Source organism: Topomyia yanbarensis, chromosome 1, assembly GCF_030247195.1.
Source record: "Topomyia yanbarensis strain Yona2022 chromosome 1, ASM3024719v1, whole genome shotgun sequence".
Lineage (NCBI taxonomy): Eukaryota > Metazoa > Arthropoda > Insecta > Diptera > Culicidae > Topomyia > Topomyia yanbarensis.
The window spans coordinates 151,525,362-151,551,813 of NC_080670.1; the positions used below are offsets into that span (position 1 = coordinate 151,525,362).

Genomic DNA, 26,452 nt, shown 5'->3' on the forward strand with positions numbered 1-26,452 from the left:
GTATCGCTTGGGCAAGCTCTACTTCATCTATGCAAACACAAAAACGAAATCAAATGAAAATGTCTAACAACAAATATGAGAAAAAGAGTTGTAACATATATCCGTTGAAATTTAAATCAAATAGAATGACAAAAACTATGAATAACAAATGATTGAACTTGTAAAAAAATAGGTAGACCAACAAATTGTAAGCATGTGTAAATACAGCAACGCACGCTTCAAACAAGAGTAATGAAAACGTCACTTCCATGACAGCGCTTGTTGAAAAGCACACAGTGCGATGAACGAAACTTTGCTTTTTTGCCGGACATCGCGCTTCACTAGGGTTTGCTCGGGAACACAAGTTGTTCCTCCGTTTTTTTGGAGTTAGCATCGATCCGGCGCTAAATTAGACCTGTCACTAAGTTAGTGTCGAATTCTCTCATCAGAACGCAAATTTCATAACTAATTTAAGATTTGCTATATTTCTTGCTTTGGGTTTGTCCTAGAATGATTTTATTGCCTTTTTGAACTCTGCAACTGACGAATACTGTATCGCGTTGTCATACACATCGTGGGTCAGTCAAATTCTAAATCCCATGTAAACTTTAAACCGTGGGCCCAAAAATATAGTTCCACCGATCGAGCTTAAAATTTGCAGAGTTGTTCTGGGAGCTAAATGGGACCCAAAAAAATACTCGGAGCAAAATTTTATTTTTTTCATACTACCATGTCCCACTCTAGTGGATACGCCATCTTTCTGTAGTGAATTTTAGTATTTGACTTGCTATCGGAAAATATCGACAGCCCATTTCTTCTGTCTAGCATTAGTTTGCATGTGCCTTCCGTGCTCTTCGTAACCCCAGCCCCATTATGTTATGGATTCCCAGTCACCGAAATAGGTAAACTATGAATCCAATTATGGGTGAAATTTTTTACGAATCACTTCGGACACAGGTATTCCGGAAATATTTGCAGTTTACATTAGGAATGGAGCTAAAAGACTTGAGCAAATAAGGAATAAGGCTTTGTATGTATACGGGTTTATCATTTTGGGGTGATTTTCGATAATGAGCACTTTTTACCAAGACATCATTCCTGTAGGTACTCATTTTTCGGTGCTTTATCTGTTCAATGGGTTATTCAACTTTTGTGGCTAGAAATAGAAATTGAAGAAGAAAACTTTCTACGTATGAATTGGTACTTTAGTAGGGTAACTTCGGGACAGATGCTGCGGTGGGTGAGATACCGGACTCTCTATATCTCGTATATAGAATCACTTTGGTACGGTAATGTGATATTGCGAGTTTGTCTTTCGAAGAATTACAATACTGGAGATGTAAAATAATTTTTATAGACATATATAATTATGAATCAATTTATCTAAATATTTAAACGGGCGATATGCATCTAAGTATGGTTATTTAGGCTTATTCTTTAAAGTTTCAGGCATTAACTTCCGTGAACGCATTAATTTGTATTGATGCCAATTTCGGGATAAAAACGAGTATTTCAACATTTTTTCAAAATGAAGCTTTCAAGAGTAAACCTAAGTGATATAAATTCATTGTACGGAGAAACCGTCAAAAACTACTTTTAAGGAACCCATACCAACACATAGATATATATCGCTCGTACAAACATATAGATAAATAGTACCCTTAATAAAGTTGCTCCAGTCTAATTAATACACAAGATCAACAAAGAAGAATATTTTTAGATTCTTGGATAAAAACAATGTTTTTGGAAATGGGAGTACCCCCTTAAGAAAAGTTAAGGTGCTAACCGATTTATAGATATAATCAAGCCTCACGAAACTTAGCTGAAGACACCTAATCACGAAAACATCAACGAGAGCTAAAAATACTTTTGTTCACTATTTTTCAGTTTAGGACCAAGGTGCGGCGTCTCACCCTCACATGCGACATCTCTCCCGAATTGACCTTTGTTTTTTAAATGTTCGTGGAAATTCGTTTTTTTTCACGACAAAAACCATTTTAGTATATTTTAGATACTTGTCGTAATTGATGAAAATAATTTCATCATATATTGTATAGTTTCTTTGATGCAGCATTGTTTTTTCTCCAGCAATTTCCTTATATCAGTGCAGGCGAATGAGTCTTCCGGACCCTGGTCAGCGATGTACTTATTCCATAATTTATAACAATTAGTTTACTTCTTTAACAGTTTCCTTTGCATTTGAAAACAATAAAATAATATAATGAATCATACAAAATGAGAATTATATACAATCTTCCATTGTCTATATTAACAATCTTCGAACACGCTCCATGTACCGCTTGCTTGGCAAGTTATTTCAATAGTACGTCTATCCTCGCAGAGTATTTTCAGGTGTTCGCCAAACTGATAGGAACTTCCTGCAATAATTTTTGCAGAGTTGGTAACCTTTGGTTTCCCACAAGATATTTCTGAAAAAAAATCGGCAGTTAGTATGAGCTATAATATGAGGTAGATATGATTTACTCGTGCATCTTGCCATCACTGGAGACCATTTTCCATCCACAGAACATTTAATTATAGGATGGCCTTGCATCGCATAACCTTCCAGGCAATTGTACTCGATTTCATCGTCATAATAGTATTGTGAATCCTTTGAGCTGTCAGCTATTACCATACCTGGAGGAAATGGAGGTTGCTCACAGAGAACACCCTCACAGAAACTGTCCAAGTAACTCCATTGTCCTTCTTTTGAGCATTCGACATATCCCGGGCCTTTCATTGTAAAACCCGTGTTGCATTCGTATATCATACGAACTCCAATGGAAACTGTTTCAGTGCGCTTTCGAAGTTTTTCAATCCGCAAATCAGCCGTTTGAAGTGTGAGAGCACTATTCTCTATAGCAATAATTTTACTATCAATTGGAGGATCTGGCAGAGAGTTCAGTCTACACGAATAAGTTGGAGTTCGCTTTTCTTCCGCTAAAGCAATAATCCTTTTAAGTGCATTTCTCTGATTTATGATGTCTCGCTGACGTTCTTCTTCTTGCATGCGAACATGTGTCTCGTAGATCGGTTGAACCACGTTTTTGAGTAGGCTTTTTACTTTGGAATTAGTATTTTCTCTTGAATTGATGTCCAACAAAATCTCTTCATCGAAGGAAACTTCTCGGTCCATCATAATGATGTCAATGAACAAGCAGATCACGAACCTATAGGAATCTTCAGCTTCTTTCGACAGACGCTGCGAATTGCTGATTGAACCAATTGTACCATACAATATATACTTCAATAGATTGTACACTTTCAAATTATTGTCAGGCTTTGTAGTTTTTTCTAGTCGTTCGAGTAACTTGCTGTCCATGTTTTGATACTCGTTTGAATCGGGTAAATCAAAGAAAGTGAGATCTCCCAAATCATGTGAAAATTCCTCTCCATCCTGGCAGAAATGTGACTTTTTCGTCTGATCTACTGGTTTACAACCGTAGAATAAATAGTCTCTTAATTGCTTCCAGAACCGAATATCAGTACGTCGATTGATTTTTATTATGCTCGGTACTTTTGAACTGCTTCCTGCTGCCAGTGAATAGAATTCGGTAGTACTCAATATGGATTCCTGAGGTATGCAGTCAGGCATTGACATGTCCCAACTTCCATTTTCCAGACAAGTTAGCAGATTTTCACCATCTACTGAAAATCCATCATCGCATCCCACCTCAGCAAGTGTTCCTATTGCATAGCTATTGAAAGTGTTGATCAAAACACCTCTTTCAGAGGCATAAATTATATTAGATCTCTGAGATGGAACTAATGCAGGACATTTAACCATACTAATACACTCCGGGAGCGAATCAGACCAATTTCCGTTAATCGTGCAGCGAGCTTCATCAACTCCGGATAAGTAAAATCCATCATCGCAAACAAAGCGAACAACGCCATTGTAACTAGTCTTAGACATGATGACCTTTCCGTTGAGAATCGAACCCAAAGAACCACAACGAATCACTGAAGGGAAATAAAATGTTTAAATTGTTAGAACTGCTACATTCCCATAATTTTAAAATATTCTCGCGTTCGCACCCGTGAGCCAGCGATAGGTGATAAATACAAAAAGGTTGAAAGTCTTCGGGCGATCGTTTACAACGTAGGATTGTAGGAAACAAAATTCTAAATATTTGATTATTAACGTTTAAAATTCTGTTATTTTTCGAGCCATCGATTTGTAATAGATAAAACTTTATGTAAGTTTTCTAGCATTAAAAACTGTTTTATTTAAGACACATTTTAAACTACTAGACATTTCCATACTCGCAAAAATATTAAAGAAGGAAGGAGGGGGGATTTGAAATGATATTTTCGTTGAAGAAACTGTTTCAACCTTCAAAAAGACAAGCTGGTCTCAAAGGCCCGTTAGCTTACGAGTTTTTTTTTATTTAAATTAGTTGTGTATGAAGTAAAGACTTGTGCATGGAAATACCTTTAAAATGCGTTAAAATACATATTAAAATAGGATATCCTGAAACGTATGGAATCTTTAAATGTTTATATTTGGTATAGATTTTTGATATTATGACATTGAAGATTTGAATAATGTATGGCTTTCTCAAAATACCATGGATTTCTCTACAGAAGGCTGCGCATCCTAACCCAGAGACAACAAATTTAGGCACCCAGAACGCTTCTATGAATGGCGTCATCTTCGACTATTTGAGGAATAGTATCGCTTGGGCAAGCTCTACTTCATCTATGCAAATACAAAAACGAAATCAAATGAAAATGTCTAACAACAAATATGAGAAAAAGAGTTGTAACATATATCCGTTGAAATTTAAATCAAATAGAATGACAAAAACTATGAATAACAAATGATTGAACTTGTAAAAAAATAGGTAGACCAACAAATTGTAAGCATGTGCAAATACAGCAACGCACGCTTCAAACAAGAGTAATGAAAACGTCACTTCCATGACAGCGCTTGTTGAAAAGCACACAGTGCGATGAACGAAACAGCCGTAAGCGACATCGAGATATGGGCCATTCGCACACCTTCCAGCATTGACATGTTTAAATCATCTGATTTTTTCTATAAAACTGCTGTGCATAAAATTATTTCACACGTATTTCAACATTTTCGTGAAAAAAAATATTTTTAAGAATATTGACATATTTATATCTGATGATTCACAGAATTTCGTCAAAACTTCTGCCAATTAAACTTCATTATCGTCGGTTTTTATCGGATCAATGTAATTTTTTTACGTGATTGCATATGCTTTTAAAGTGTAGGGTAATTTTGGTAGAGATGCCGTACATTTCTAAAAATAAATCCTGCATCAAAGTAAACCATACAGTATTTGATAAAATGATTATTACCAATTGCGACTAGTATCAAAGGGCATGTTCAGGAGCGTTTTATTTTGTATAGGAGTTTCAAAGTAGAACTGGAACTGAAACATTCACATCCCCAGCAGAGCGCTTTGTTTTATAATTTCGAACAGTTATGTTTCAAAATTTTAAAACTGTTATACGACTCCGTTCTATTTGTTCTATTATGTATCTAGAACTGAAACACTCCTCAACATGCTCTAAAATATACTGAAATGGTATTTGCCAAGAAAAAAAATTCATCAAGTTTCCATGAACATTTAAAAGAAGGTCATTTCGAGAGAAATGCCGCAAGTGCGGGTGAGACACCGCACCGTGGTATCAAACTGAAAAAATGGTGAACAAAAGTAGTTTAGCTCTCGTTGATGTTTTCGTGATTGAGTTTCTTCAGCTAAGTTTCATGAAGCTTGATTGCGCCTATAAATCTGCTAGCATTTTTACTTTTCTTAAGAGGGTGCTCCCATTTCTAGAAATATTTTCTCATCCAACATTAAAAAAAATATTTTTATTTCACAGCCTTGTGTAATGGTTAAGTTGGAGTAACTTTATTAAGGGTACTATTTATCTATATGTTTGTATGAGCGATATATGTCTATGTGTTGGTAGGGATTCCTTGAAAGCAGTTTTTATGGTTTATCCATACAATGAATTTATATCACTTAGGTTTATTCATTAAAGCTTCATTTTGAAAAAAAGCTATCAATTCTTTAAAATTTTCGTTTTTATCCCAAAATCAATATCAAAACAAATCAATGCGTTCACGAAAGTTAGTGTTTGAAACTTTAAAGAGTAAACCGAAGGGACCAATACATAGATACATATCGCCTGTTTAAATATATAGATAAATAGACTCATAATCGTATACGTTACGGTCCTTTACCTTAGGGGCCATATACCACGTGGACGGTTTAGGGGAGGGTAGGGGGTACCAAAGAGTCCACGCTTGTCCCTGGAGAGGGAGTGGGGATATGAGAACTGTCCACGTGGACTATTGATTATTTTTTTCCTTTTTAGAGGGTAAAAAATTGCACCCTCATTGGCATAAGCGCTTGCTTTTTTCCATCAAATTTTTTTTCCCAATAGTGAGAAACACTTAAATCGCACCATTTTGCTCTCAGAAATATTTGATCCAATCTTCTCTAATTTCGTCAATTCCGATCAATGTTTTTGGGTTGATAACTTGATATACGATCCACTACTAATTTTTTTAAAATATTTTTATTCTTGTTTCGGTCCATTAAGGTATTTTTTAAAAGTTTGGAATAAGAAATCCTTTCTTTATAGAAAATATATCGTGATTAATAAATGCGTTGAATGATGTAATTTTTTATAAAACTTTGTATGGACATATTTAGTCGACCAATAATTACTTTTAAAGTACTTATACATTATTTTATTCTTTATGAACTTGGTGAAATGATTTTACATAAATCGTTAAACAACTTTAAATCTTGAATTCATTTCCCTATTCTTTTTTATACACAGTAATATCATCTATGATGTTTTGTTATGTCGTGAAATATTAAAGGTCCTAGTTTTAAAGTTTCTCGTGAGGTTTCTTGTGATTTTACCTAATATTCATGCATGCCCCATTTTTTCTGTGGGGTCAAATGTAGTATCATTAATATTCTTGATGGTAATTGTGAAATGATTAAGATTCTTTAAGATGGTTTTTATCTACGGACGTAAACAAAATGTAGTCGTTGCGCCAGAGATTAGATTATGATGAACGCAGCGCGCGGCGAGAAGAGTTCTCGGAAATATTAATCATTTTCCAATTTAACATAGCATATTTTAGTAAAATAGACAGTGCAGATGTTTTTAATTGATTCAAGTTTGTAGGAACTAAAGAATGATATCCGTATGCTATGCTTTTCAATGACGTTATGGAAATATTCGACTCTGTAGCATGCTCGATGGCAAACTACATCTCATACCGACTCGTCGTGTGCGGCGCGGTTCGACTTATGGTACGCTGCGTGACTGCCGCTCGGAAAGATTGAAATATTTCGCAATCCAAAGTGACCCCATAGTAAATTGTGTAGTTAAGAAGGACAAAATGTATATTTATTAATGAGTTCAGGTTGGTGGCATGTTTCATGAATTTCAATTGTATAATCGTAATTATAACACTACGGCAATAAAATTTTTGTGTCAATATGCTTTAAAAGCTTGTGAAATCGCGCGCTACAATAAAATAATGGCATAATCCGATCAGTATAACCGAAGATAATGAATTTTAAGTGAGAGAAGATTTGAGGAAATCTTTTGAATCATCAGAAATTGAAGCGTAGATATTTTCGAGAATCAGAATACGTGAGCCCATTCTTATCGTAACTCTACCCACTAGAAGCTGCTATTTAGTATGGTACGGTGATGTTTAACTATTATTTGCTATTCATGTAAGTTCAACGAGTTGGTTAACGTTTTGATTTAAGACAGTAAAAATTTAGGCGCCAGCATTTTCGTACCGCTCAAGCAAGAGTTTTTAATAATGTTCTTGTCATTTTTATAATTATACTTTTTCTTAGGAATTAAGCAATGATATTGGTAGTTTTCAGCCATTCGGCCGTGTTTCGATTCATGTGCCTACATATGCGATTTGCATCAGTGTTGATGAAAAACAATGTTTTGACATTTACTTTTGTTTCGTTCACATTCTAATGTTTCCTGTTGGCCACCGCCAGAGTATCGTCGTCGGCGAACAATATTTATCTACCATCTTAAGTGAGTCTTAAATTAAGTTAGCCTCTATGACATGCGTCAAGTCAAGCCGAACTGAACGCCATGATCTTTTCTGGTATCTTTCATGAGAAAATTCATTTTTCGTTAACTTTCCAATAACGTAGAACGTTAAGGAAACCTTAGGTAGGTATATCCTTTCTATGTTGTTTCTAGACATGAATCTCAAAGCCGTGCCCTCTTTGGCTTAAGGGTTTAAGTCGTCTACTACTACAGTTTCGGGAATAAATTTTATCATATCTATTCCTTTTAATTGTTCAGTTTGTCTTTTTTATTTGGAAAATTGTAAAATTTATGTAACGATCTGTAAATTTTTTAAATCTCCGCATCAGTTTTTCACATATTAGAGGTTATAAAATGTAACAAAATAAAATTGTTCATATCGTACACGGAAAACTATAGCGGTATGTTACTGTTATTTCATTGTCACCGAATTTTAATATTTAATGACGTTTCAAGGTTGTTAATGTTTTTTCGGATCTTCATAATTAAAATGTAATACTCGAAACATTTAGCTTCAAAAGTCTTCGAATTCTATTCAGTAGATACTTTGCAATTTATTACTCAAAAACAGCTCAATGTCGGGCCTCGAGAGTATAGGACCTTAACACAGGCCATATGGATCAACAATTTCCGCATAGCTTTGCCTCTTTTGCGCGGATATGAAAAAAATGCAACATTGTCAAAACGAGCAAAAACAAATCCTGGTGTTTGTCATCGAATATGCCTGTTAACCAGTTATTGCGCACTTCCCACCAACCTGAACTCCGCACTTTTAAAGTGCGAGTGATCAAACTGCTACTGAAAACTGCGAGCTGTCAAAACACATGTATTTCAAGTGATAGAGATGGTACTTTCATAGACAGACCAGTCGAACTAACCAGTCTATGAGAAGAATTTAATAGAAGAATAGTAAGTGCGCAATGCGGTTATAATCCAGTTTCTAGTGTCACAAGCAATAAATTTAATTTTATGCAATGCCCACAACACGCAGCGAAAGCGAGTAGAACTGTGGAAGCTTTTGGAATGGAATTTCACAGACATTGACATTTTGGCGACCATAGTTAATGATGTCTTGTTCGATATTTTGAAATAGCTCCTATTTTGGGAGGCGTTATTTACTTCAGTTTTTCAGCAACATCCCATTAGAAATGTTTGGTGTTCGTTGAACAAATGTTAGATTAATTGGTCTTACTGGGTCGATGGCGTAAATGACTACTGTCTAAATAAAGGCTATTGATGACAGGTCAATGTTGGTCGCCATTATGATACGTAAAAAGCTGGCTGGTCTTGTTTTCTCGATCTACTGATTTCACCCAGAAAAACAAGAAATCGAACGTAACGCTATTTGAAATTGTATAAGAAACTCTAATAGAAGATCACCCTATATTTCTCAAAAAATCATAATGATATTGCTTGCCGGCTCATCGGGACGAACGTAAGCTACTAGATTTCAATAATACTGAATTTTCTAGGTAATATTGCGTTTAGGAAGTAATAAAATATAGCCCTCAAATGAAAGCAAAGGTTGTGAACATTGAAGTGTGTGAGCCTAGAAGGGGCATTTGATGTCTCAATTCTTTTGTCTTCTACTAAATCGTATCCTTCCATCACTCGCGCTAGTAGACTGTATGCACGCCGCTATGCAAATCTAGCGAAATCGTTTTAGGGCACCAGCAGCTGCTTGTTCAGTGAGCCATTTACGCGACTTCCGGAGGGATAAACATTCTTTCTCACTCGAATCTAGTAACATACCGAAAGAGAAACTAACAATCTTTACTATCAGAATTGATAGGTAACCTCTAGCTGATGGAATGTCGATATAATGTAAAAGAAAATAATTTCTACAATATTAATTAACGCAAAGAAAAAAACCAACATACTAACGTTTACAGAAGCTGCTCGCGTCGCTCCATCGTGACGTTCGTAGGCAAACTACTTCATATGATCCATGCAGCTTATATCCATCATCACATCGAAGGTAGGCACGATTTTCGTAATATTCTACATAACCATTCTGTAGCGTTAGATTTCTTTCACACGCTCGGCAAAACTCTGATCTTTGAAGTTTTACATTGCCGATTACCTTCGATTTCAAATCAGTCCATTTGATAAGGTCGCCCTGGTATGGCTCACAGCTATGGTAGAACTCTCTCACTTCGTACCCACTGAGAGCTCGACTCCACACATCCAAGTAAGCTAATTTGCCTACGAATGCTTCCGATTCACTGAATCCACCTCCAAGCGAATCTTGCTCTTGACCAATAACAAACAAGCCATTCCCTTCGATCACGTTTCCATCGCTAAGATTATATCCGGTAGTGTGAAGGTCTCCATCAAGATAAATTTCATACAATCCTTTCTGGTTGGTCCATGCTACACAAATGAAGTGCCAATTTCCATCGTTAATATAAACGTTCGTGACAACGTACTGTCCAGATATATAGAGTACAAATCCACTGTAGTCTGTGAATGTAAAGGCATTATCTATGTTTGGCGTTGCATACGATATGACTGAACCGTAGTTGAAATCGTCATGTGTTTGGATCCAAGAGCACAACGAAATTTCAGAAAGATTGCGCCTAGGGCCGTCTATTTTAACATAATCGTTTGTTCCGGACTTCTCGAACAACATAATAAAATCCGGAGTTGTAAAGATTTCGCAATAAGGTCCATAGAAATAAGGCGGACAATCGCAGATAACCCTTGTGTATAGTTCATCGGTATCAGTATGTGCATGTTGGGTAATTTCAGCACTAAGATCTCTAAGTTTGACTGGCGTACAGTATCCATTATTTTTGCATGGATTTCGACTACATGGGTTGTCTAATTCGGAACAGTTTGCACCCTTTAAACCTTTGGGACATATACATCGATAGCTTTCTTTGTTTGCGTTGTTCTGACTAATGTCAACACAAATTGCATTTTTGGGACAAGGAAGGTAGTCACAAGGTTTCAAATGACATCGCTTTCCTATTCGACCGGGTGAACAAGAACAACTGAATCCTACCTCTTCATTGTGACAAAATCCTCCGTGTTCACATGGGTTTGGCAAGCAAAAATTTTTCACTTTTTCGCAACGTTCTCCCTCGTGGTTGGACGAACACTCACACAGCAGACGCCCTTCAACTTCAATGCAGGTTCCTCCGTTTTGACAAAATCCTTGCCAACAAGGATCAACGAACTGTTCACAATATATACCAATATGGGATTGTGGACAAATACACTCGAACGAAGTTGCATTTGTAACTATACATGTTCCTCCATTGGCGCATGGAGCTGAAGCGCAAATATTTAGTTCCTTCTCGCAGTGTGAACCTACGAATCCTTCGTTGCAGGCGCAACTGTAAAGATAGTCATTAACTGGTTCAGGCACACACTGTCCTCGTGTCCCGCAAACGGGTGGATCCATCTCGCATGGCCGGTTCCGTTTTGGAGCACAGTCTGTGATAGAGGTCGACCCTCGCGGAGAAGTATGATCTGGTGGACACTTGTCGCAACTGATTCTATTGTATAATGCTTGATACTCACCCGGGTCACATCGCCGACAAAATGGCATTAGACTTTTGTGATATTTTTGACTTTTCTCTCTCTTAATTACTTTCAGCTTCGCCACCGTTCCAGGAGGGCATTGAGGTTTACACTCCGAAGAATGTTTACTGTTCGGTTTTCGAGTGGAATGATGCGCTGGACAATGAATGCAATCAGATTGGCCTGTAAAGTCGTTGTACGTTCCAATCGGGCAAGAAGTGCACACGTTAGTGCTGTGATTGTGAAAGGTGCCGCGTGGGCATTGAACTGAAAGAGTTCTTTAAAATATCTTATAAACACTGAAGGAACTACCCGTTAATCTTACCGCAAACCAGCTTTTTGGCAACACTTCCATTGGGGCAACGGATTGATTCATCTAATTTCAATATGCTAAGGTCCATGTTCAGCTCGCCAAGTCGCTTCTTTAATTTCTCATTGCTATTTATGTTTTGTAACTCAAATTTGATCTTCTGTGAATAGAGATTATGTTTGTGATAGTAATGCAATGAAATAGAGTTAAATGAAAAAAAGTAATTCATTATTTTCAAATTAATAACGCATTTTACAGTTATTGTCATTTCATATCGATATAGTCGTCAACTTAAAATCGGACGGTGCCGTCTATAACAAATGCCGATAGAAAAAATAAAATAAAATAAGCTTTTGTGTTATTCCTATCAATATTCATAGTAGTGCGGAATAACACACAAAATTGACAATTCATCCGACCATACATAGTTTTTCCCGACTGCTTTTTACTGTGTGCAATATTCTAGCCTAGGTACCCTGCATATCGGTTGTCTTCACTGTGTTGCTTAGCGTTCACGCCAGATTTGTGACTCGTTTGATTTTAGTGCCTAACTAGCGCCAATTTAGTGCTGGTCTAGACTTATCTAACTAGTGTTAAGTTAGTGTTAGTTATTTACGAGGAGAACCCGAAACACTAAAAAACATGTTATGTTAGGTTTTGTGTCCTCATGCACAAAAAATTAGCGTTGTCCAAAATTTTTCCCGTTGGGGAATTTGTGCATACAATGAAGCGCTTCGAAATCTATGAAAACTTGCAGTGTCTTGCACAGTCCAAGCACCTATGTTACATTTGCGACCTTATTTGTTTGGGAAACTCGTCACAGTACACGGAAACAACTCTTTCTCGTATCAGACAGTTTCCGTAGTATTACCTTTGGCAGCAAAAAGAATATAATCATTGAACTGAATAGTATGGCGGGAGGATGATCATTATGGAAGCAGTAATCTTTTTATATACGTTGAATGCATATGAATGAGCTGTTTTTTAAATAAACAATTTATTTTTGAACAACGTGAACTGTTGATCGAGTTTGATCAGCTTCCAGAGAAATATTACAAGATCAAACGAAAGTTCCACCCGACGCCCCCAGCGCCAAAAATGAGTTTATTAAGTTATACGTCAATTTATGCCTAACTTCCATTATGCTTAACTTACGTATGCCTAACATCCGTATGCCTAACGTATTTATGCCTAATGTGGTACATGCGTCAATTATTTTGGTTTGATCTTGTCGGAGCGGCGTTCATTGATTCGAGTGGTTGTGATCTACTAGGAATGTTGATAACAGTCTACTAACTTTTTCCGGACAAAACCAGCCTATAAGCCGTGTGGCATCACAGCCAACAATCGATCCATTGGGTCCTACTCCTAAGTTGTGAAAGGTGACTGAAAACAGGAGTCCTCAAGTCAAGGTGTTTCTCCGTGCCGAGGATTGAATGGTTGGCAGGGCTGAAATATGCTAGTCGTGCATGCAGTGTCGTGGGTGGGTGTTAAGCGAATTTTTGACACAGTGGCCGATGGTTTCTTCGCAAATCGTGGAATTCAAATGATGGTCATGTCCCTAATACCACTTCGAGGTTCGCTGTAGGCAATAAACCAACGTGTTTGATATCTTCAAGTTGCTGTACAGTCAGTTCTGGTGATGAAATGTGCTCTGATCGATCATGATTAAAAAAGCACAAATTAATCTTCAACATAAACATACAGCAACTATGAATCTATCCCGCCTTGTGCATAAAGGACCAGCTTAGATAGCTGGGGTTCAAAAACCACATTTCCATGAAGAAAACTTCTATATTGGAAAGATACTTAACCCTGTTTTAGGAGCTTTCAACAAAAACGGTTGTGACAAATCCACGTGAAATGCCTCGTGCATGTAAAGTATCAACGAATGCATGTTTCAGAGAGTTGGATGTACGTCGAAACTTCATTCGTGTGATGTCTGCATTTCCGCCGTATTGGGCTCGCAGAAGATAATCAATGTGCTTGCGAAGAGGGTTACCAAGACATTGAACATGTTGTTTGGTCTTGCACTGAATATCGTTAAGCCAGATCCCAGCTACTATTTATCATTTCCCAAGAACAATAAATTATCATATATGATTATCCCCGCTATATTATTTGTTTTTTTTTGTTCCTTGCTACCCGCAAATAAATTATATTCGTTTGCAGTTAGATCAAACAATATAAATAAAGGAAAGAAAAAAACAAAAACTACAGAAAAACTATCAACAGGTTTACAATGAAATTCAATAAAATAGAATATAAATATAAATGTTTAAAATGATGATTATTCTTAGTATTAGGAAGTGAATTTTTATTATTACGTGATAGTCTTAAGAACTTTTGTAACATATTATGTTACAAAGAAACGCAGGCGTTAAAAAGCTTTTGCAAATGCCATGCCAAACAAACTTGTCTTCATTGATTTAACGATGTATGTATCGTTTAGAATTTTAAGCCTAGCGCGGACATATGGAAGAAGTTTTGGTTTTAGCCGTGATAACGATCCGAAGCATAATTCGATAGTAAAAAAGAAATTGTTGCTGTACAATGTGAACTCGACGCTTTCTCATACTTCCTTGTCTTCGGATTTAAACCCAATTCAGTATTTGTGGAACATTTTTGGTAATATTTCGAACAAAAAATTCGGGAGCATACAATTACTAGCAAGAAACAACTAAAAACAGTCTTCACGAAGGAAAAAGGAACAATTCCGCCAGAGACCACTCGGAAGTTAGTCCTAGTGATGAAGAACAGAGTGTAAGTTGCCCTTGCTGCAAAGGGAGGTCATACACGATCCGGATCTCAGTGTTTTGGATTTTAACGAAAGCTGTCCGAACAATTTTTGGCGTCTGCTTTATGTCTTTTTAACGCAGTTTTCTTGCATTACTTAGTCAATTCAAATTTGTTACATTCGTTCAAATGTTTACATAATAACGAATATGGATGTCTGCTCTTTATACTATCCAGGTGATAGTGACAAAAAATCAAAAAGTTGCGTGATGTAATTCAGGTGCTGATTGAGGGGAAGTGTGATCAGGGGAAGTGCTCAGGGGTACACCCACCAAAATTCTCAACTTGTTGATAAATTTTAAATTAGTTTCAAACTCACAATCATTTCAAACCCGATTTTTCACCGGTTTTCAATAAATTAGGTTACATATTACGTATTCTACAATCTTCATTTCAAAATCGAATTTTAGAATACCACCCCCCCATTTTTTCTTGATCCGCCCATGATGTGAATACATTGCTAGGTACGACTTTCAGAAAGAATAATCCCCAAACAACTATTGAATGATCCCAAACAAAGAATACAAGGTGCGGGCATAGCATAGTTGGTAAATCGATTGCCTAGTACGCAGCTCACATGGGTTCAATTCCCAACCCCGCACATAGGGTTAGAAATTTTTCTAAAGAGATTTTTCTAACCCGGAAAGAGACGAATGACCATTAGGTTAAAAAGTCTATAATCTAAACAAAAAAAAAAGAATATTTACCTTAATGTTATCTGATTTTTTCCCGTCATACTTCCAGAGTCCGAGACGTTTTGAGAGCTTCGTATAAACATTTATTTTGATGGTTGCTCTGTCATCCCGTCTACCTTGCTGCCTTTTAGGTTTGGCTTTATGTTCTGAAGTTACTTCTCTTTTCACAATGTGATATTTATAAGTCTCATCAGGTTCTTCAATACTACCGCATGCTGGGATCGTAGTAGTGATCGAGCAATCTTCCTGGCTACCACACAGATGTTCCCTCATGTTACTGACGAATATACTTTCGACTTCTGTTTTCGTGGCATCGTTGTTGCACAATGATTCTGCATCTGGACCTAAGCTGATGGTGATAATTTCTTCGACCGCCGTTGGTTTCTCTACCGCAGTACACTCTGGAACAGTGTCATTGGACCATTTCGAGTGGCGGTTGTCACAAAATAAAGTGACTGAACTACTCTCCTGATCATGGAATGTATGTTCGAGCTGACAAGTGATTTCGCACCATGTATGAGAAGAATTCTTTGCACAAACTGTTTGGCCATTTGGCGGCGATGGTAGACTATCACATTTATACTCTCTCACAGTAACATTTAACGTACATTCAGCTATATTACCAGAGCTATCTTCACCCAAGTAAGTTACCCGGTAGTTTCCAACGTCAAGGTACCCAAAAGCCATGCTTCGCGTTAGAGTAACATTTTCATTGGAGTTATCGAATACCGTCGGTTCATCCCATTCCACAAATGTTTCATTTTCGTTCTTTGATGAAGTGACATAAAAAATCGGAGGATCGTAACAATTTTCAAACTCGGGCGGAATGTTATCAATTATTGTAACCGTGAAGTTACATTTTGCTTTATTTTTGAATGAGTCAATCGCCACATATGTGAATAAATGAGTACCTTTGTACAACTTAGTGCCATGATCTTTAATCGCTGGTTTACTCCAAAATGTGAAATTATCGCCTCCATTGTCAAAGACATAAGGCTGATTTAGTCGTTTGACGATTGCGTAATTGAAGTCATCATGCATCGGAAGCGTGTAATTGTTGGGACACATAAGATGGGGAGGAGTGACATCAACGCACCGCGGAGTTTTTGTCTTTTGGGTCCATACTCCATTTCGTTTGCCTCCACATGACTTGGTCGATGGACCTCCTTTCAGTTCAAAGCCAAAATTGCATATTAGGGTACAGTTTGAACCGTGAGCTGATTTCTGATCTGCACAGTCCGTTGGATCGTACTCGCCGAAGGGTATTTTCGGGAGAGAAGGACAAAGTATCTCTGAAAATAAATTATTAAGTTGCTTAAAACAATTGAAAGGTAACAATCAATAGAAGAAGTGATTAACAGTTTTCTTATTTAAGCTATACTATTTTTGTGTTACTACAGGATAACAAGAAATAAGTGTACACAAACGGTTTCACACGTTTCTGGCAACACGGATTGGTGCAGGCCCAACCTCACGAAACATAAAAACCCAACCTCAGTTGGGTTTTTATGTTTCGTGTTTCGCTCGTCAGTAACTGACACCAACGAAAAATTCAAAACTCGAGCTAAAAATAAAAGCTCCTGTGATTGCAAAATTTAAAAATAATTGGTCCAGTAGAATTTGAGATTCGATTATTCCAATGAAACCTTTGAAATAAGAAGATAATATAAAGTATAAATTTGGGCAAGTTCTTACAAGTCGACTTCAGAAAAAAATAATAATGGTAAAATTGCCAAAAAATATAAGAAAGGATAAGAAAATTATGGTAAAGAACGTATTATGGATTGTCTTGAAACTCACAAGTATTTTGAATAATAGGAATTGTTATGTTCATAACCAATTATTTTGAGAATATAAATTAAAACTTCACAAAATACACCAACTTTTCATTACTTCACCACTAAGGGGTTAATTCATTCCATTAACTGAAAGATATGAGGCCTTTATTTGGTAGGAAATTTTCTCAGCTTCCAAATGGATCTGAAACAGGGATATGCAAAGTATACTTTTTAAGTTAGAGTTATTTTAAGATAAACAAGTTTTTTACAGAAAAACTCAAACGGTTGAGATTTAATGGTATGTTTAGAACGATTTTCTCCAAATATGATCCTCTATCACCCCTCCTTACTCATGAAACAGTAGTGCCATGCGTTAATGTTACGAGTACGGTATTTTGCCGTTTTGTTCGACCCCGAAACTGAGTCAGGTTAGTTCATACATTTTGACAGAAATTGGGGTTAGAACCTGATTGATTTTCACCTTTGTCGTATCTTTCTTTTCTCATAGACAAAAATAATTAATGAAAGGCTTTGTTGTCTCTGTACAATGCTACTTACGTTTACAAGACGTTTGTAGGCCATCCCACTTGGATAACGGTAAACAGTTTCGGTTACTTGATCCCACAAGATAAAATCCATGTCCACATTTTATTGTGCAGTCAGTATCGATCGGCATCGGTTCCGTTAATCGTTCAATCGACACACTGTAGTTTGCGATGAACGATTTATTTCTTGGCGAATAGTCGAAATATAGATTCAAATCTGAATTTTTACATACAGCCAGACCATAGTAAGGTATCTTTAACGATGGACACGTTTTTACTGAAATATATTGAAGATTCATTGAAGGCATACTTGAAAACACGCTGTTGTTACTCACAAACACATTTAGGATCATTTCCAGACCAGGATCCATTCTCTTGGCAAAGACGAATGCTATCACCCACCAGTTGATAACCTGACTGACATCTAGTGCCACATGCCGCGTTGAGAACTTGGCCACATGCATTTGGTTGCTTTACAAAATAACCATTCACCGGTGGAGTAAGCGCTGGACAGGTGATTACCTCGCAGCGTCCTGTTTCATCAGCTTTGTAACCATTCTTACAGACGCACTCGCTAGCAGTCATTGCTGGAATGACTAGTGTTACGTGATTTGCATCAGGGCAATTTGTACATTGATTTTTCTCATCCCAAAAAGTGCCATTGGGACAGGGCTGGCAACCTTCTCGTATGCCATCTCCGAAGAAGCCTGGTTGACATAGGCATGAGTAGTGACCGGAACTTGTACTACAACTGCATGAAGCATGCCCACCACAACAACCTGCGTTACGGTCATTGTTATATTTGATATCACTAGAGCATAAAGCATCACATAGACTAGAATTAACTGCTATGTTTTCTCCGCTTTTATAATCACTGTGCAAAGCCTTTCGAGCTAGCGTTTCGAAGTGATTGAAACTGTCTAGTAAGTAGCTGTGATCCTCTCCCGGTGTGCTGGAAAGGTTATAAAGTTCGCCATAATTACCACTTTGAATACCAATCGAATAAATGACCACATTGTTTTGCTTAAGAATGTCAGCCAACGGAATAGGATCACGACCGTTTGAGAAGCCGTCAGTAATCAGAAAGATAATCTTTTTGCTGTCTACTCTAGCTAACTTGAAAATACTTTCCGCCTCCTTTAGAGCACCATAGGTGTAGGTACCACCTCCGCTAAACTCAATTTTTGGTATTTGATAATTTAGAAGAAGGCATTTGTCGTTGTCCCTAATTGATTGCGAAATTTGGTCGATGTGACGGTACTGTGATGTAAAAAAACAGTGTTAGTTTTACGGTACTGTGATGTAAAAGAACAGTGTTAGTTTTTTATATATCAACAAGTGTGCTTACAATTTTTTTCTGTGAACTGAATGTAACAACCGCAACTCGTGTATAATTATAGCTAACGTTGAAGTCGGATAGTAATTTTTTCACAAACTTAATCTCACTTATGAAGTTAGCTTTACCCACACTGGAACTGGCGTCAATTAAAAACACAATGTCCACCCTTTTGTGTTTGGCTTTGATTTTTTCTATGCTTTTCTTGAACGACCCGCTCAGCCGGTCGACCTTGACCTTGATAACGGAGTTTTCATTTTTCAATATTTCGTTACTGATACCAAGCTCCTCCTCAGTATTATGCACTTCCATTTGCACTTTACTGTGCAACTGTATTGTATTCATGTCATCAACCGATGTCGGTAGGTCAGCGGTCAATGTAGCCGAATCGTCATACTCTTGATAATCGTCCACTGCTTGCGTTGATGTTTGTGTGCTCGTTGGGGGCTCGTCCGCTTTAGTCTGTGCAAGGGTGCCGGCATATGTAAATATAAACAACACTGTCAGACAGCATGGCGCCCAATTCTTGATTGGATGGCGCATGTCGTTCAGCTTTTAATCGTGGTGTCTTTACGTTCTCCCGCGAGCAGCTGTTGATAACGGGACCTGTGTGTTCAACAAAAAGTTGATAAATTTATAGAAATCATTCAGTCGTTTGCAAGAGCTCACTGTTGCATGAGCTATCACGCCTTGAAATATGCGCCATGTGGGTAGCTCGAGATCAATTTTTCGCAATGTGAAAACCAAAAAAAAATCGCATATTGCTCTCAATATCTGAACCCGACTCAGACGATCCCTGCGAGTGTATTTGGGTATGAAAATTTGAATCTCATACAAGAATCTTCAGCAGGCATTATTTGTGCTTCTTAAATTGTATAAGATTATGGTTTGGATCTTTAAAATTTTCGAATATTTGTGTGATAAATGGCTAATTATTATTTTGAGGTCATGAATTTAAAAACTTTTCCTTCCTTGATAGTATTGAGAAATGAGAATACTGAGTTCTGTTATTTGACCTCGACGTGCTATCACTAGCTCAGACCGTGAGTTGTTCGAGCTAAGGGCTTGTTAGTGGACTTGAGTGATTCGTAGTTATGCTGCCTAAGCTCGACCCCCACAAACAGAAGACGCCCGTACGATATTAAGCCTGTTCTTATGACCCTGACACTTTTAGTTTTCCGATTTGTAAACTTCACATCCTTGCTCTCACTTGGCTCCAAATTTTTTTAACTTTCCCTACCCAAAAATCTCTAGCTAATTTAATGTCGTTAAAATGTAAATCAGAAGTTATAGCTGTTCAAAAATATTGTCATTTATAAACTACATGAGCATAAAAGTCTAAAATGATTGTTCGACGTAAAGTATTTGTTAATGGAAGATATAAAGCATTTTTGTTATTAAGAGCCATCGTGCTCGTGGTAAAGAGAGTGCTATCGGAACCGATGGCATTTTAAGCTATCCGGGCATGACACAATCGAAAAAAAATTAATAATCATCAGTAAACCCATGGTTTGGGCATCCAAACTCATTTAGTTATCTCAGCAAGCTGTCGCCAACCAGATCTATTCTTACTTTCGTTTCTTGATGCTACTATTCATCTCATCCAAGCAGAGCTAGTTCTCTTTGAATTTAACTTCCGAAAAATTATATTAATGATGCATTGGAGTTTTTATCATGTTTTTTACCCTTTTCCAATAATTCTGTATTCGAAAATGGGATGGCAAAATATATTGAGGTTTTTTGCATATCGTAAAACACACTTTAATTTTCAAAAAAGTTATAGTATCATGCGGAAACCTATGTTTCGCTCCCTCCCGGCTCCTTGTAGTCGAAATGCAGTAGATTGGAGCTCTTAGGTTCATCGAAAATAAAAAGAAATCAAAGAGTGTCTTAAAGCATATTCAATTATCTTATCTATCACCCACAGGGGTTGTAATTCTCTCTCACTCACGCGAGAAGTAGCTTATCCGATGTCCAACTTTTCCGAGATAAGATGAGTCGCAAAATTCTCCGTCTCCACAAATAGCGTGAGAATGATTTTCCGGATAAAATTTATTTGACTTTTTCCTTCTCACCGGAGAAGGTGATAAAATTTTAATTTCGTGGAAATCAATAAAAACTTCAAAAAATACACTTAATTACAAAGAAAAGCGGCAAAGAAGTATGATGGACTTGTTTTATCGTGTTTTGGAATAACGACAGCAAAGCAGGGAACGCCAAAAGGATACCGTGATAAACTCATTCACTCATTCTCCGGCTGTTTTATTTATCCGGAGAAATAACACGTTGTATTTATCCGGAGAAGTTGTGTGAGTGCCAATAACTTTTCGTGTGAAAATGTGAGTTTTTATTGTCGCAGTAGCAAACTATCCGGGCGCATTTACTCATATGAGCGATAAATGCAATGCCTGATCACCCATTTCAATTATAAACAAAATGTTGAGCATATAAAAAGTGTAACTGGCTATCATTGCATCAAAAATATTAACTATTCAAATATCCTTATATATTTACCCATGCGGAGCTTGGTACCAACAGCTGAAACTTTGTTAATTGATCGAAGTTCTTCAAACGGGTTAAAATATGTATTCTTAAAATAATAAAATTTCCGAATATGCGAGAAGAAAAAGTATAGTTTCAATAAACAAAAAGACTGCTTGTGCCGTTTTTGCTTGATCCCGAAACTGAGTCAGATTCTAATCCCAACTGCTATCAGCTCAAACATTTTGACAGCAGTTGGGGTTGGAAGTTTCGCATCAAGCAAAAACGGCATTAGAATTCGGACACTTTATTTTTTTTTGCAGATTCTCTGGAGATCGGATAGGGAATGTTTCGATAGCTAATTGTTTGAAAAATACTCGTATTTCAGTGGAGAATATGTCGTCTAGACACGTGCAGTACTGAAAAAGTTGTTGTGGACAGAAGAAGAGAAAAGAAAATTTATCCAACAAATCCCACGCCAAAAATCTGACTATGTCAAAAAACTGAAAATAGTCGTTTCTGCAGGTTTCCGGACAAATTTTTTTTTCTGGCCACAGCACGTGATATTCCCAGTAAATCCTAATTTGTTTTCACCGATAAATTAACCCGGAAACTGATGATCTGACAAGGAATTAGTAGATGTGGACTCAAAACCAAGTTTTTTCTGAAACAACAACAACAGGATATATAAGCCAGTTTATCTGAAGAAATATACACATTTTATCATTAGGACTCACAAAGGTCCAGATGGCTGCACGACTAGGTTCTGTGACTGGCTTCGACCGTATCTCGTTCATCGTCAAGTTGCAGTTTGAATTGGCGCTGCTCAATCTAATTCCTTTTTGAACATAACTAGAGTTCCTCAAACCAGTAAGCTCCGACCACTGTTATTTTCGCTGTTTGTTAACAACGTTACTGTTCTAGATACTTTCAACAACTGGTGTGTGCAGAATATGATGTGTTTTGTGTATTCTCAACAGCCCGAGGACAACTTGACAGCTCCCATATATTAAACTTATAAGCAAATTTTGTGGTGATTTGGTGATGTCATGGCGTCTTGAATGGAGCAAAATTTGAAAAAGGCCCATTCCATTTATTATTTTCCATATCTGTACAAAATAAACAATTTAAGCATTTCTATCATCAAATTTATTTCGCTTTTCAAATTAGAAAATTTCCTCATTCCACCATACCTAAACAGAAACATAGATTCCATTTTGACTTTCAAATTCAAGCCACTTCCACGTATTGGAATTTCCGAAAATCATCGATATCTCCCCAGGCATGACATCCTCCGGTAGATGCCGTTCCATTAGGTTTCTATCAGACTGGAGCCAAATAAAATGCCAGAATAATGGTGAAGGGATCCGTACCAAAACCAATATCTTCCACAAAGAATTATTGCAAAAGTCGAACAAAACTCCAAACCGGCGTCGGCGGTAAAACATGATGATGAGTTATGTTCTATCAAAGACCATGCGGTAGACTTGGGTGCAACGCCCAACTCCTACTTAACGGAAGGCGAAGGACTCTTCACATTTCCTTTCGATCATGTCCATGTGAGCTTGCCTAGTCCCAGTTTTCCGTTCTATGTTTATAGCTGATTCGCTCTAGAATACCTATCCGTCCTTCATTTTATTTATTTTACTTTTTTTTATTTTGTTTTATCATCTGAGCTTGCCGGACTTAATGAAATATTTAATATTAAGCCTGAGTGAAGCCTCATGTAAACTCTTCTCAAATTGGCGTAAAAACCCCATATCTTTTCGGTCCAATAATCAGTACAATAAAATGCCATACACTACAATCAAATACAATAGAAATTCTTAAAAATAAATGACTAAAAATTAAAAATTACAACACGATACAAAAAAAATAAAAAGAATTCTAATAATCTAAATTTCAGGCAAATCAAAAACTCCTTAAGAGACGGTTCTTGATGTTAGTAGAAGACACGTTGAAGTCGAAATCCGCAAACACTTCGTTGAATGTGACAGACATGAAGCGAATAGGGTCATTACCACCATACAAAGAGTTCCTATGTTCCAAAAGCAAAAAGTTTCGTCGACGAAGCACACATTCGGGTGCATATAAGTGACTCCAAAGTGGCGCACTTGTAGAACACGCTCAAGGTTCTGATCTCCAATACAGTAGTCATATGAAATTGACTTATGCTTCCGGTGATACGATATTACAGTACATTTGTGAATACTGATTGTTAGAAAGTTTATGGAACACCACTCATCGAATCTGTCCAAGAGCTGCTGTAAAACTAAGTAATCCCGGATGCACTTGACCACCATGTATAATTTGACGTCATCATCATAAAACCCAGGTGGTAATATTGTAGCTAGATCATTAATAAATAGTGTAAACAAAAATGGGCCCAAATTACTTCCTAGAGGAACGCCCGATTTGTTTGAAAACAATTTCATTGCTTTCGTTTCTCTTAGCCTTAAATATGCAGAAAATAGCCAACAAAATCGATACAGTAGAACCTAGCGGCAATTGAAACATAGTAACATCACACTAATTTTAAGATATTTCATTAGGATATTATGTTACACGAACGAAGTCTGCAAAAAAAAAATTCTGCAGAATATAACAATTATCAGGCGGAAGTTAAAGAAAACCGGAAAAACATGACTCAGGCCACTGCACAAATGGCTCGATCTTGCCAAAAATTTACAGCTGATCAGTCTAGTGTTGGGTTCTCGACAAAGACGTGCAGGATAAATTTTCTTTTCTCGTCTTCCATCTACTTGTCCTAGATAATTCGCTATCAAAACTACATATATGACCACTAGAACACTGCTATATAAATAAACGTATCCAGATTCTACGCGAAACAGTCTTTAGTGCATGCCTTTAAATGACACAATTATCTTGACTTATTTAATAACTTATTCTCATTAACATGTTTATCAAGATTTCTGCAGGAGCATTACGAGCAGAAATTCAAATGGACACTTGTTTTTGCACTTCTCTTCGGACGTGTAATAAATACCAGTGCACCTCACCGTCTTGTGCGTACATCGAACCCAATTTAAAATAAACTATGCATGCCAAGTTGTCGAAATTATTGAATATGGTCAAATCAAGTGTCACCAACGTAATAGAAGTGTTCGGAAAACGTTTCTCGACAGCCAGGAAGACAGGATCGGGGAAAATCGCAAGCTGGAGGCCGCAACAACGATAAAAAAGAGTGGCCAGCTGTTTGAAGCGGTCCCCCACCTCTACATCCGAGATGTTGCACGCAAGCTAGGAATGCCGTCTACAACTGTGTATCGATCTGAAAAAAAAACGAGCCGGACTGTCGACTTACAGTAAGGTGGAGACTCCAAATCGTTATGATAAGCAAAACAAGCAAAATAGGCCAAAGAACGATCGTGAAAGGTGTACATAAAGATGCCTTGATTGTTTGGTATAGGATGACGAAACCAACGTCAAAGTAGACTCATAGCCTTTCTGGACAGAAATATTATACGTCGACTACAAGAGCAAACGTAGCAGAGATTTTCAAACACATTAAACTGTCGAAATTCACAAAGAAATATATCGTGTGTCAGGTCATCTGTTCCTGTGGTTTGAATAGCGACATTTAAATCTCAACCGGATCTACAAAACCAGGAAACTTATGTGCAGGAATGCCTGAAAACACCTATGTTGCCTTGCCTCAAACAACATAATTGATTGGTTTTATTTTGGTCGGATTTTTCATGTAGCTATTACGGAAAAGGCCATGGAATGATATGCCGCGAACAACGTCCAGGTAGTGACCAAGCGTACGAACCCTCCCAGCACGCCAGAGCTCCGCCCAATATAACAAAAATATGTAGATAATCATCAAGCGAAATCTCGCGGAAGAAGTCAGCAAGAAGGAGTTCCATTTTTGGATCGTAACACCCTTTACACAATTATCTAATTGATTGTCAAAGGCATTTTGTCATTAGCTTTTGACATTCAGTTACATTTTTGTCGTAGCACACCCTAACTAATAGAAATATAATTACTATATTTGTATAAATCGGAGAATACGACTCATTTTATCCGCAAAAGTTGAACATGTGGTCACGTTTTAGATGAGTAAGAACGCCGACACCTCGGTAGTTTGAAAATTTAACTGCCAATCATGGTTCTATTTCTGTAGAATGAAGCAATGATACTGATACCAATTTAGGCACACTCCATGGATTCTGGGCCTCCCAAAATGTTTCCACGCCGCAATGAAGGTCTCCACACACAACGGCAAGTTGCACCACTAACGGACTGATATTTTGCACAATGAGCAAAGTAAATTCAAAGAGTAGGAAAATTCTAAAATCTCTATGTTACCAAGTGTTGTTGTCAAACTTTTTGTTTTGATTTCGATGTTCTTGGGATTTGGGATTATCATTACTACTGATTTTCACTCTTCAATCACACGAGATGGCGCTTCCGTTCGATTCAATTGATTCAAGATGGCGCATCAGCTCAATTAAACAACTACTTAATCTTGAAGTCATGTACAAGTATTGATTTTGAGATAATTATCCAGCGAAGGCGATGTTTCTAATGAAATTTCACCAGGTATATTAAGGACGAATCGTTATTTAACTGAGAGTTCTTCAAATTAATGTGAGAAGATTTGGACTACTTCAAAGCTTTACCACATGATTAAAGCGTAAAAATCGCAATTACAACCATTACACTCAATCGAAGTGACATTAATCATGCAGTGTACTGATAAGGTCCTATTTTTACTTCCGCTTTTTCACTGTATGGCACATAAAAACACACTCACCAACACCAATGTAGCACTATTCACAGCTTGCGTAGATGTTTCTCGCTCAGCGATGGACGACGAACTAAATTCAACTGCTTTCGAGAGCAGCAGTTGGAGTCTCAACATATTTCGGCTCACTCTATTTACATGA

The 26,452-nt window shown here is 37.2% G+C and overlaps 1 protein-coding gene across 1 annotated transcript; it reads right to left on the bottom strand.

Moving 5' to 3' along the window:
- Positions 1-1,945: 1,945 nt before the first annotated feature.
- On the bottom strand, positions 1,946-26,371 carry LOC131677450 (sushi, von Willebrand factor type A, EGF and pentraxin domain-containing protein 1-like). The gene is made up of 9 exons (XM_058957288.1): positions 26,320-26,371; positions 19,068-19,661; positions 18,055-18,979; positions 17,733-17,996; positions 15,409-16,688; positions 11,921-12,065; positions 9,952-11,862; positions 2,464-3,942; positions 1,946-2,408 (listed from the first exon to the last, which is right to left on the bottom strand). The coding sequence occupies exons 2-9, from the start codon at positions 19,596-19,598 to the stop codon at positions 2,248-2,250; spliced, it is 6,696 nt and encodes a 2,231-aa protein (XP_058813271.1). The 5' UTR covers positions 19,599-19,661; positions 26,320-26,371; the 3' UTR covers positions 1,946-2,247.
- Between the last annotated feature and the right edge of the window lie 81 nt (positions 26,372-26,452).